The sequence below is a fragment of the Pristiophorus japonicus genome, chromosome 3 (assembly GCF_044704955.1).
Source record: "Pristiophorus japonicus isolate sPriJap1 chromosome 3, sPriJap1.hap1, whole genome shotgun sequence".
Classification (NCBI taxonomy): Eukaryota; Metazoa; Chordata; class Chondrichthyes; family Pristiophoridae; genus Pristiophorus; species Pristiophorus japonicus.
The window spans coordinates 48380047-48392904 of NC_091979.1; the positions used below are offsets into that span (position 1 = coordinate 48380047).

General features: G+C 44.6%; 1 protein-coding gene across 1 annotated transcript in view; it reads right to left on the bottom strand.

The window, feature by feature from the left end:
* The window catches only part of kif5c (kinesin family member 5C), a 279299-nt gene that overhangs the window by 60658 nt on the left and 205783 nt on the right, over positions 1-12858 (bottom strand). Inside the window, exons 16-17 of the mRNA XM_070874419.1 lie at positions 8593-8781; positions 671-788 (exon numbers count right to left, since the gene is read on the bottom strand). Of these exons, the coding sequence (XP_070730520.1) occupies positions 671-788; positions 8593-8781 (307 nt within the window). The remainder of the gene's footprint in view (positions 1-670; positions 789-8592; positions 8782-12858) is intronic.

Here is a 12858-nt window from a genome sequence, read left to right on the forward strand (position 1 = left end):
AAAAGAGAATTAGCTGCACACACACACACACATACACACACACATTAACAGCCTCTAAGCACTGCATATTAGACATTTTCAAATTCAGAGTTGGAACGAATGAGAACTTCCATCATTTTACATCTGCGTTTGTGATGTTTGATATGGTTTAAAAAAAAAGGGAGCAGGTGCTGGTTTGATTTGCTGAAATATTTAAAGACGCCAAAGCACTTGAAACGTTGACACAATGTCAACGTAAAGTTCTTAGCACAATAGGTCATGACAAATGAGTTCATTTCATGAGTAACAACTGGGATGTATATGTATGTCAGGGTAACAGAAGAGCCAATTAACCCTGAATTTGATTTCAACTGATAATTTATAGAGACCACTTAACAATAACTAACTTTGCGCTTCCTCTGCGGAGTTAAATAAATGTTTGTTTTTTTGCCTTCCCCTTCTTCTGCACAATTAAGTAAATTTTTTTCTGGGATGATACCAGAAATTGTAAACCTCCAAACCCTTTCAGAACGTTAGTGTATTAAAAACGATATTCAATATTTTTAGGCTAGATGGAAGTATTCACTGTGATGTATAGTACGCCAAGTCAGAACAAAACATGCAGCATCCTACATCAATGATCAAGTGGATTAAGACATCTGAATTACTTAAGCTTCAGGCCAGTGCATACCTTGGGCACGGAGTTTAGCTAACTCTTCATCGAGTGCATCGTGAGACTCCTCCAGCTGTCTTCTCTTCTGCTCTACATTCTGCGTGTAATCCGTCAGCGATTTTATCTTGGCTTCATGCTTTCAAAAGATTAACAGCACAAAAAGTGGATGTAAAGGCGTGCATTACACAAACCACCAGCTGCTTAGGGCCACTTAGCAATAGTCTGGTCCCTAAATATAAGCTAACACATTAAACCTGGATTTCGGACAGAGTCCAGTGTCAGTGCGCCATCATTTTTTCGCGGTAGTTGCCTTCCTACCCACATTACAGGTGTCAAAGTGCTCACTCACATGATACAGCTTTTCAAATAAATGTAGGGCATGTAGATGATGTACAAAAGCATTTGCAATTTCTGATACTACAGCACAATAGCAGAACTGCTGTAATTTTATGTATTCAATTGCCAGTAACTTGATACATTGCAGATTAGTACGTGCAAAATTGCACTTTTGTAACTCCACATACACAACTTTTCTTTCCTTTTTAACATTGGGAAGCCACCTTCTCGCCCACGACCACCAGATGTCTCAAAGCACAATGGCAGCCATCTTTTCAAACGGACAATAAATTGTGCACTGCAGTGTCAAACTGCACATCACAGTGGTGGGAAGAGTGGCCTCTCACACCACCAAGTTCTCAATTTCTACGGGAAAGTGTCAAGCAGCAGCCAGGCATTTGCCCGCAGAGAGGGCACAGTGAGGGAAAGAGAAGAACGAAAGGCTTGCATTTATATAGTGCCTTTCACGACCACTGGATGTCTCAAAGCACTTTACATCTAATTTACTTTTTGAAGTGTAGTCACTGTTGTAATGTGGGAAACGCAGCAGCCAATTTGCGCACAAGCAAGCTCCCACAAACAGCAATGTGATAATGACCAGATAATCTGTTTTTGTTATACTGATTGAGGGATAAATATTGGCCAGGTCACCGTGGATAACGCCCCTACTTTTCTTCAAAATAGTGCCATGGAATCTTCTGCGTCCACCTGAGAGAGCAGACGAGACCTCGATTTAACATCTCATCTGAAAAACAGCACCTCCGATCGTCCAGCACTCCTTCAGTGCTGCACTGAAGTGTCAGCCTAGATCTTTGTGTTTAAGTCCCAGAAGTGGGACTATGAAACTACAACCTTCTGGCTTCAGAGGCAAGAGTGCTACCCACTGAGCCACGGCTGGCAATTAAGTTAAGTTGGGGAAGGTAAGGGCAATAGGGAACACCAGGTGGAAAACATCGCTTACACTGCCATGAATTATTTGAAATGGCATCTTAACAAATTTCCAAATGGCAAACCTGAAACTTTTAATTATACGCAAAACAAAGAGTCCTCTTGAGGCACAGTACTGCAAATCCCCGGACTTAGCAATTTTGTTTGAATTTGTGTGGCATCAGCATTTTACTAATGTTCAGACAAAGCCCAACTTTCAAAATGATGCTCATTTATCCTCCCGAGGTTACATGCATGGAACCTGGTAAACATCTGCAAGCCCTTTCACAGCTTATTACACATCAGGGCCGCCAGCAAATGCATTCTCATCAGTGGGGGAGGGGGATGGGTGTGGGGGAGGGGAAAGAGTGTGGGGAGGGGAAGAGTTGGGCGGAGGGGAAGAGTTGGGCGGAGGGGAAGAGTGTGGCGGAGGGGAAGAGTGTGGCGGAGGGGAAGAGTGGGGCGGAGGGGAAGAGTGGGGCGGAGGGGAAGAGTTGGAGAGAGGGGAAGAGTTGGAGAGAGGGGAAGAGTTGGAGAGAGGGGAAGAGTTGGGGCGGAGGGGAAGAGTTGGGGCGAGGGGAAGAGGAAGAGTGTGGGGGAGGGGAAGAGTGTGGGGGAGGGGAAGAGTGTGGGGGAGGGGAAGAGTTGGGGAGAGGGGAAGAGTTGGGGGGAGGTGAAGAGTTGGGGGAAGAGTGTGGGGGAGGGGAAGAGTGCGGGGGAGGGGAAGAGTGCGGGGGAGGGGAAGAGTGCGGGGGAGGGGAAGAGTGTGGGGGAGGGGAAGAGTGTGGGGGAGGGGATGTGAAAGAGAAGGAGTGAGCGGGAAGAGTGTGGGGGTGGGGAGGGGATTACTGGCCACTGCAGTAGCAGCTGCCCTTTGGACTCTTCATAAATATATTCAGTACGGAAAATGGATGTTAAAAAAAGTCATGGATATTTAAGTTGTGTCTATCACATTTAACTTGAAAAGGAAACTGCAATTCTAATTAAAATGTCAATGCAAATAGCCCCATTAATCTGGTGTTACATGATAGTGCATCATAATGAAGGAATGCCTATTACCAGGGAAAAAAACCACGCACGCACACAGACACAAATATCATTTACTTTGAGCACGCTAACATTTGCATTAATAAGTGGAGTTGAGGCCAAGATCAGATCAGCCATGATCTTATTGAATGGCGAAGCAGGCTCGAGGGGCCAAATGGCCTACTCCTGCTCCTATTTTTTATGTTCTTATGTCCCAGAAACAGCAATTTGATACTGACCAGATAATCTGTTTTTTCAGTGATGTAGGTTGATGGTTAAATGTTGGCCAGGGCATTGGGAGCACTCCCCTGCTCTTCTTCGAATAGTGCCATGGGATCATTTACATCCACCTGAGTCTTTCATCCCTAGTACCATTCTAGTACCTCTCTAAGGGCTGGATTTTCGGTTCTGCTCCTTTCGGGGTGGTAATGGCGGCATGTTGGCCTTCATAGCGAGAGGATTTGTGTACAGGGGCAGGGAGGTGTTACTACAGCTGTACAGGGCCTTGGTGAGGCCACACCTGGAGTATTGTGTACAGTTTTGGTCTCCTAACTTGAGGAAGGACATTCTTGCTATTGAGGGAGTGCAGCGAAGGTTCACCAAACTGATTCCAGGGATGGCGGGACTGACATATCAAGAAAGACTGGAGCAACTGGGCTTGTATTCACTGGAGTTCAGAAGAATGAGAGGGAATCTCATAGAAACGTTTAAAATTCTGACGGGTTTAGACAGGTTAGATGCAGGAAGAATGTTCCTAATGTTGGGGAAGTCCAGAACCAGGGGTCACAGTCTAAGGATAAGGGGTAAGCCATTTAGGACCGAGATGAGGAGGGGGTACAGAGACGATTCATAGGCTGATTCCGGAGATGAGGGGGTTACCTTATGATGATAGATTGAGTAGACTGGGTCTTTACTCCTTGGAGTTCAGAAGGATTTAGAAACATTTAAAATAATGAAAGGGATAGACAAGATAGAGGCAGAGAGGTTGTTTCCACTGGTCGGGGAGACTAGAACTAGGGGGCACAGCCTCAAAATACGGGGGAGCCAATTTAAAACCGAGTTGAGAAGAAATTTCTTCTCCCAGAGGGTTGTGAATCTGTGGAATTCTCTGCCCAAGGAAGCAGTTGAGGCTAGCTCTTGAATGTATTCAAATCACAGATAGATAGATTTTTAACCAATAAGGGAATTAAGGGTTACGGGGAGAAGGCGGGTAAGTGGAGCTGAGTCCACGGCCAGATCAGCCATGATCTTGTTGAATGGCGGAGCAGGCTCGAGGGGCTAAATGGCCTACTCCTGTTTCTAATTCTTATGTTCTTATAAAACCACCATTTTTCAGACGGTGTGCAGCTCTGGTGGTATGTTGGCGGTATGCTACCAATGTTGGACTTTTGGGCGGTCTGTAGGGTGCTCCATGTGGGCGGATGGTATGCATACCGCCCGATGGTATGTCGCTGATGAATTTCCCGCCGGGCGGTATGTAGGTATTTTTCGATCAATTTCACGATTTTGGGTGGTATGTCGGCGGTCTGCGGGCAGTATGTCCACCAATTTTGGCCCCTTTATTCTTTAAACTTTTTGCCTTCCGAAACCTAGTTTGGAACAAGTTCAGTGAAATTTATGCTGTTCTGAAGATAACTCACTATAAGCTTACAATCAGTGACACTTGTGCTAATTAAATAAAGGAATGGCATCATTTGTCCAAGTTAGATGTTGTGTGAGTTTGAGATAATGGTGTTCTCACATTGCTTTTCTTATCCTTCACAGTGGTAGGGGTTGCAGGAAAGGGAAGTGAAGTAACTGGTGAGTTACTATTGTGCGAGGGGATTTGAGTACAGGGGCAGGGAGGTGTTACTACAGTTGTACAGGGCCTTGGTGAGGACACACCTGGAGTATTGTGTACAGTTTTGGTCTCCTAACTTGAGGAAGGACATTCTTGCTATTGAGGGAGTGCAGCGAAGGTTCACCAGACTGATTCCCGGGATGGGGGGACTGACATATCAAGAAAGATTGGATCAACTGAGCTTGTATTCACTAGAGTTCAGAAGAATGAGAGGGGATCTCACAGAAACGTTTAAAATTCTGATGGGTTTAGACAGGTTAGATGCAGGAAGAATGTTCCTAATGTTGGGGAAGTCCAGAACCAGGGGTCACAGTCGAAGGATAAGGGGTAAGCCATTTAGGACCGAGATGAGGAGAAACTTCTTCACCCAGAGAGTGGTGAACCTGTGGAATTCTCTACCACGGAAGGTTGTTGAGGCAAATTCACTAAATATATTCAAAAAGGAATTAGATGTAGTCCTTACTACTAGGGGGATCAAAGGGTGTGGTGAGAAAGCAGGAATGGGGTACTGAAGTTGCATGTTCAGCCATGAACTCATTGAATGGTGGTGCAGGCTCGAAGGGCCGAATGGCCTACTCCTGCACCTATTTTCTATGTTTCTATGTTTCTATGTAAACAAGGGTACTACATTAGCAGTCCTCCAATCCTCCGGCCACCATGCCCAGATCCAAAGAGGACTGAAAAATGATGGTCAAAGCCTCAGCTATTTCCGCTTTTACTTTGCTCAACAGCCTGGGATGCATTTCATCAGGGCCTGGGGACTTATCAACTTGCAAAGCTGCTAAACCCCTTAAAATTTCCTATCTCGCTATATTTATTTCATCCAGAATATCACACTCCTCCTTGATAGCAGTATCTGCATTGTCCCTTTCTTTTGTGCAAACAGATGCAAAGCATTCGTTAAGAACCCTACCAACATCTTCCGCCCCCACACAAAGATTACCCTCATGGTCTCTAATAGACCCTACCATTTCTTTAGTTATCCTCTTACTCTGAATATATTTATAGAATATCTTAGGGTTTTCCTTAATTTTACTAGCCAATAATTTCTCGTGTTCTCTCTTAGCATTCCTAATATCCTTTTTAATTTTGCCTCTTAACTTTCTATATTCCTCTAAAGATTCTATAGTATTTAGCCATTGGTATATGGCATAAGCGTCCCTTTTTTTCTTAATCCTCCCCTGTAAGTCCCTAGATATCCAGGGGGCTCCAGAATTATTTTTCCCAGTCTTTTTCTTTAAGGGCACCAATTGCTGAAGCCTGGCTCTAAGAATTCTGCAGATTAAGTGTTTTCTCTGTAAGTTACTGAAGGGCCATATCATCCCTATTGAAGACTGTCTTTTAACAAAACAGGAATAAAGTAAGAATATTTTACAAAGTTTGTGATTTAAACAAGGGCTGTTGTGTGACATGTTGTATCAACGTCCTGAGAGGCTCTTAAAAAAAACCAACAGGGGAAACATCGATCTGTTCACACGCACACATGCACTCTTTGGGGCAGTGTGCGAAGCACCTCGCAGGGTAGGAGGCAGAATTGTCAAATAACTCGTTGAACAAGTACTCCTAAGTGCACCAATATATTGCAACGCCGACTGCTAGGTTACAGGTCCAATGCTTTACTCTGCCAGCTCCTGAACTCAAGTGATTTGTTTTGGGGTGACATCTGGCAGACAGCAGCAGATGTTTACGAGAGAGAAAAGGAACAGTGGTCTTCGGTCCACTCTCATACACTTCTTTATAATCCTCCAAGCAGGATTACCCAGAGTCATGGCAGCAGAGCACATACGACACTTGCTGCAGCTGCTGTACAGTTCAAAGAGAAGCTTCTTTTAAATCACACACGGACTTTCTTCATCTCATTGTAAAGAAGCATTTAAGACTGCATTTAAAAACGGGGCCTATTTGCACTGAATTCTTCCAAACATCAAGGGGAAAAGTGCTACAGATTGTGCATGAACAAATGAAAATCTATTCAATAAAAAAAATGATGATCTTGATGACTTGTCGACTACCTGCAGTTTGAAGAATCTGAGCTGCATTCTCATGTTTCAGTCAAAATGGCAGTGCTCAGTTTAAACACAGTTACTATACCGCTTGCAACAGCGAGTCTACAGTCAGTGGTTTCAGCACCAAGAGCTCAGTATTCATTCACAAACCTTCAAATGGTTAGCAACTAGCTGTTGTGGTTGGCATAAAAATTGCAATTGCTAAGAGCTAATTTTCAGAGAATCACGTGCATCTACCTCTCTCAGACAGACACAGTATGACAAACTTTTGATTATGGATCAATACTTTTTACCTACCTGGGCACAGATATATGTCACAATTTAAAAAAGACAATTAATATAATACAATGTCACCATATTACACATGGCACCTACCCAAGACAATGGCTATCATTTTCAGAAGTAAGAGCGGGTGGGTTAGGGCGGGGAAGGAAAAAGTTGAAAAAATGTGAACCCTGACCCCAATCCACCTCCAACCAGTGGCTCTGGCCTCCAGTCGTCCTGGTTAACCCTCGCCACCGGATAAAGGCCTAGCTCTGTCAAGCGCTTGTGGTGGCTGATGTGCAACGGTCACCACACGTTAAAATAATCCACGCACAGGCATCTTCCACCCCTTCAACTGGAGTTCAGGACTGGAACATCGGGTCCTTCATTGAAACATCAGTGAACTCATGTGGAAGCAAGTCATCCTTGTTCGCGGGACCGTCTATGTTGGTGATGGGTAGCACCCTCGCCTCTGAGTCAGAAGGTTGTGGGATCAAGTCCCACATCCCCAGAAATTCCGGGTTACCTGTCGTCTCCTGGGCACTGCCCGCATCCCCCCTGCCCCCGCATCATGTGGGTGGGACCTGGCAAAATCCAGCCAAAAGAATTCTAAACCATATAGGATGGGTTACAAGCTTCCTCATGAAAGGATTCAGGTCATTGAAAGCGACGCTCATTTCCTCTTGTTGGCAACTGTGGTAAAACCTATGCAGCCCGACCTCAGGAAGAATCATTGAAACTTAACGTCGGCAGGGCATCAAATGGGCAATATCATATTGTGCTCCTTTGTCCACCCTATCTGATCTTCCTTAGCACTGAAATTGGACGCGCGATCCAATCTCACCCGTTTTACACCCCCACGGACATTGAAAGTTACGCCCAGTGTAAACACACATGCACACACACACACACACACAGGACATAAAGGGGGAAAAATTTGGTTGGATAGAGGGGCGTTACAGGGTCGCTAAAGGGTTGGCAGCTGCGAGCGCCGACATTCGTGTTGCTCGGCAAATTCAGTGTGCCGGTACTGGTGGCGCTGAGGAGTATCGCCCGTGAGTGTAGTGCCAGCGTGCAATGCCCCAGTATCAACACGGATGCAACATTTGGTTTGCGATGCACCCGTACTGCCCAGTAGTGACACCGCCAGGGAAATCTGCTGCGCAGAGCTGTCCCGGGGTGCTAATGGAAGGAATGACTGCACGAGGTAAGTGTGATTGATATATTTTTTTTGCGATTTAACTTTATTTGAGGTGAGTAATGTATAAGGAATGTTTTTTGTTCCGATTCTCTTTTTGTTGCAAGGAGGCCTCACTTCGGGCGCTACGAAGCCAGTTCTAAATTTAGCGGCCAACCTACATTAGCGCCTTAGGGACCCTCCAACCAAAGTTCTAGCCCAATTTGCCTACAATATACAAGGCCTGCTTGGTCCCCATCAGCCTTCAAATAATTTCAAAAGAAACAGCCTATTTTTCCTGGATTTCTATCCATGAACCATCTGTCGAACTAGAAACAAGTCCTATTTGCGCAGTAAGCCATACCTGAGACACTAAGAGCTGACAAGCTGCCAGTTCCCGCTCATTCTCATTCAATTTCTTCGTGCAGTCCAGCTGTGTGCTCTCCAGCTGTTTGGCACGCTTCACCAGTGTCTTGACCTCGGACTTCATTTTACTAACATATAGACGAGCAACTGTGAACTCTTCTTCCAGCACTCCATTCATTTCTGCCATCTGGGAGAGAAAGATGGTGGTTAGATTATCAATTATGAAAATCAATGGGATGGGGACATAATTCTATCCTTTTATCTTAGCTGTCCGGCAAGCACATCATTTTGCAATGGAAAATATCGCAACAGTAACGTAATATAAACTTCTTAGTGACTTAGTGGGTAAATGCACTATATGGTGTAGTACTGAGCCACACAGACCAGGTCTCGAATCTGATCTCTGCTAAGTTAGCACATCTTAGCCAGGAAAATGGGGTGGTACAATGGCCACACTATCCCCAGACTAGGGCTTGTGCAAGGGAGGGAAGAAAAAAGAGGGGGAAGGGGAAAAGAGAGAGGGGCAGTGAAAAGAGGGGATGGAGAAAAGAGAGGATAGAAAAGAGAGGATAGAGAAAAGAGGGGATAGAGAAAAGAGGATAGAGAAAAGAGGGGATAGTGAAAAGAGGATAGAGGAAAGAGGGGATAGAGAAAAAAGGATAGAGAAAAAAGGATAGAGAAAAGAGAGGATGGAGAAAAGAGGGGATAGAGAAAAGAGGATAGAGAAAAGAGAGGATGGAGAAAAGAGGAGATAGAGAAAAGAGGGGATAGAGAAAGATGATAGAGAAAAGAGGGGACAGAGAAAAGAGGGGACAGAGAAAAAAGGGGATAGAGAAAAGAGGATAGAGAGAAAAGAGGATAGAGAAAAGAGGGGATAGAGAAAAGAGGGGATAGAGAAAAGAGGGGATAGAGAAAAGAGGGGATAGAGAAAAGAGGGGATAGAGAAAAGAGGATAGAGAAAAGAGGATAGAGAAAAGAGGATAGAGAAAAGAGGATAGAGAAAAGAGGATAGAGAAAAGAGGATAGAGAAAAGAGGGGACAGAGAAAAGAGGGGTTAGAGAAAAGAGGATAGAGAAAAGAGGATAGAGAAAAGAGAGGATAGAGAAAAGAGGGGATGGAGAAAAGAGGGGATGGTGAAAAGAGGGGATAGAGAAAGGAGGGGGAGGAGAAATGAGGGGGAGGAGAAATGAGGGGGAGGAGAAAGGAGGGGGAGGAGAAAGGAGAATGGGGGGGGGGGGTGCGGGGGGAGTCAGCAAGGGCTCTTATCCAGTGTTTGCACACCTGCCCAAGAATAGGGTTAGCTTTGGATATAATGGTACAGAGTTTGCCTGGCAACACTCGCTGTCCAGCCTCACAAGTGATAAGTGGCTGCTCAGTTGTGTCACTGAAGGTTGCTTGTCCTGTGGAATGTTACCCCTGTACGAGCTGCCACCTTCACAGAGGAGAGAAGAGGAAATGGAATTTTAAAAAGTGCATTTACTTGTTTTAACTTCCAGAGATAGGTTGCGTGAAAGTCGTTTTTAAATGAAGAATTAGCCTAGATCGTCATGTTTTCTTTCATTCGAACAATTACGCCCCGTTTTTCTATTGAAGCATATCATTTATACAGAGCCTTACTCAGCCAATACCAGTGAACTGAAACTACGCGATCTTTAAATGAAGCGTCTCATCTCGAGTATGGGGAGAGAAGAAAAAAGATTTTAGAACTTGTACAGAACAGCTCAAGCTGTTACTAATGACCTATTAATGTGTTAGCATTTATTATATAACCAGATATAGGGCCCAAGTTTCCACATGATTTGCACCTGATTTTTAGGAGCAACTGGTGGAGAACGGACTATCTTAGAAATCGTAATTCTCCACATTTTTTTTTCTGCAGTTCTAGTCAGGTAGAACAGTTCTACTTTGGAATAGAATTTTTTCTTCAAAAGGGGGCGTGTCCGGCCACTGACGCCTGATTTCAAAGTTTCCACAGTGGAATGGAGCAAGTGAAGATTTTTGTAGAACTGAAAAAACCTGTTCTACACATTAAAAAATCAGGCGCAGGTTACAAATTAGGCGTCCAGAACGAGGTGGGGGGGAGGGAGGGGGGGAAGGGAAGTCATTAAATTCTTCAATCAATCCTTATTTATACTTATACAAATATTATACAAATAAATCCAACCTGAATAAACATTTATAAGCAAAGAAAAGATTAAATAAACCATCTTCCTACCTGTGTGAAAGTGCTTCAGCCATCGTTCGTTCCCGCGGGGGTTGGGGAAGGAGACAGCGGTTTGTTGCCGTGGAGGGGAGGGAGGAGAAGGAGACAGCGGTTTGTTGCCGCGGAGGGGAGGGAGGGGAAGGAGACAGTGGTTTGTTGCCGCCGCGGAGGGGAGGGAGGGGAAGGAGACAGCGGTTTGTTGCCGTGGAGGGGAGGGAGGAGAAGGAGACAGCGGTTTGTTGCCGCGGAGGGGAGGGAGGGGAAGGAGACAGCGGTTTGTTGCCGTGGAGGGGAGGGAGGGGATGTGCTGATGGCAATGTGCTTTTATTAAAAAATGTTCAAAAATTAAACAGCTACAAAGAACTACAAAAATGGCCGAGTGCCAATGTTTTCTTCACACTGCGCGTGCGCGAACGCTCCAACGCGCACGCGCAGCGTTGCCAGCAGGAAAAAATCTAATTTAAATAATACCCGCCCCCTCCCACTTACAAAATCGGTGCAAGTGTAGGCTCCGCCCCCCTGGGCGCCGCGCCAAACCGACAAGGAGCTGCAAAGCGCTCGAGAATAGCGCGTTCTTTTTCTGCCGCCCAGCTCAGAGGGGCGCCCGTTTTTTATCCTGTGGAAACTTGGGCCCATAATGTGAACAATTAAAAAAAAATGATTGCTGAATAATCTTCAATTGAAGATACTATTTAAAGATTAAACACCTGAAGTGGTCTCAGACGTGATCACGACAGATGGTTTGTCTTCTCAGAGGCTGCCTGGAGAGCCATTGAATTTGAAACAGAATTGTCATCATCAAAGACAGCCTAAAGCACAATCCCTTTAAGCTCATCATGAAGAGAAGAGCTGTAAAAATTCACAGGCAAACCCCAGTGTCACAAACGTGTGGGAACTGGCAGAATGGTTCTGTTGGAGGCGATTAAGAAAGAAAAACAGCGTTGCCGTTTCAGTTCTCCAGCAGCTAATTTCACTGAGCTAGGCAAAGGGATCCATGCTAAAGACTCCATTACATCTTCGCTTTGAAAAAAATGGGTTCTGTGCAATGTTCCCACTAATTTGTATTTTAGGTGCGTGGTCCCTTTAACTGGCTGCACGGCCCATTCAAATTTTCACGGCATGTGCAGTTTCTACCACGTAAAAGCCGGTGAGCAGCCTGAGCTGCACCTTCAGACTGCTGCGCAGCCGGGCAACGTAGCGGGAGCGTTGGTTCTGTGTACGTGGAAAATTTACTGTGCGCATTCAGGAGAAAAAGTTACAGCAACCTCTTGTCGAGTCTTGTCTACATGCAACCAGTAGAGGGAGCAAGAAGCTGCATTTATTTAATAAGGTTTCAGATAGACTTTGGAATAATAAAGACCATTCGACTGGTTCTCCATCTTTTGCAGCATTATTTAACATACAGCAAAAATGTGATCAATGATCATTTCCTTCCATTTATGAAATAAATGATCACAATTCAGCTCCGATTGAATCTGTTTAAAGGGGGATAGAACATACCCAGGGAATTACAAACTAGTATGGACTCCCTACTAAAGGTGAAAATGGAAGAACATCGAGAAACCAAAAATATAATAATGAATAGTCAGCATGGATTTCAAAAGGGAAAGTCTTGCTTGGCCAACCTCATTGAATTTTTTGATGAGGTAACAGAGAGAGTAGACAATGGTAATGCAGTAGATGTAATTTATCTAGATTTGCAAAAGCCTTCGATAAGGTACCCTATAATAGACTGATGAGCAAGGTCAAAGAATGCAGAGTCAGTGGACAAGTAACAGAATGGATAGCTAACTGGCTTTAAAACAGAAAGTGGAGAGTGGGGATAAAAGGTAGCTATCCACAGTGGCAGAAGGTGGGTAGTGCTGGGAACACTGTTGTTCACAATTTATATGAACAATTTAGACTTTGAATCAAAAACACAATTTCTAAATTTGTGGATGACACCAAATTGAGGGGATAGTCAATACTGAGGAGGACTGCAACAAATTACAGGGGGACATTAATAAACTTGCAGAATGGGCATATAATTGGCAAATGAAATTCAGCACAGATAAATGTGAG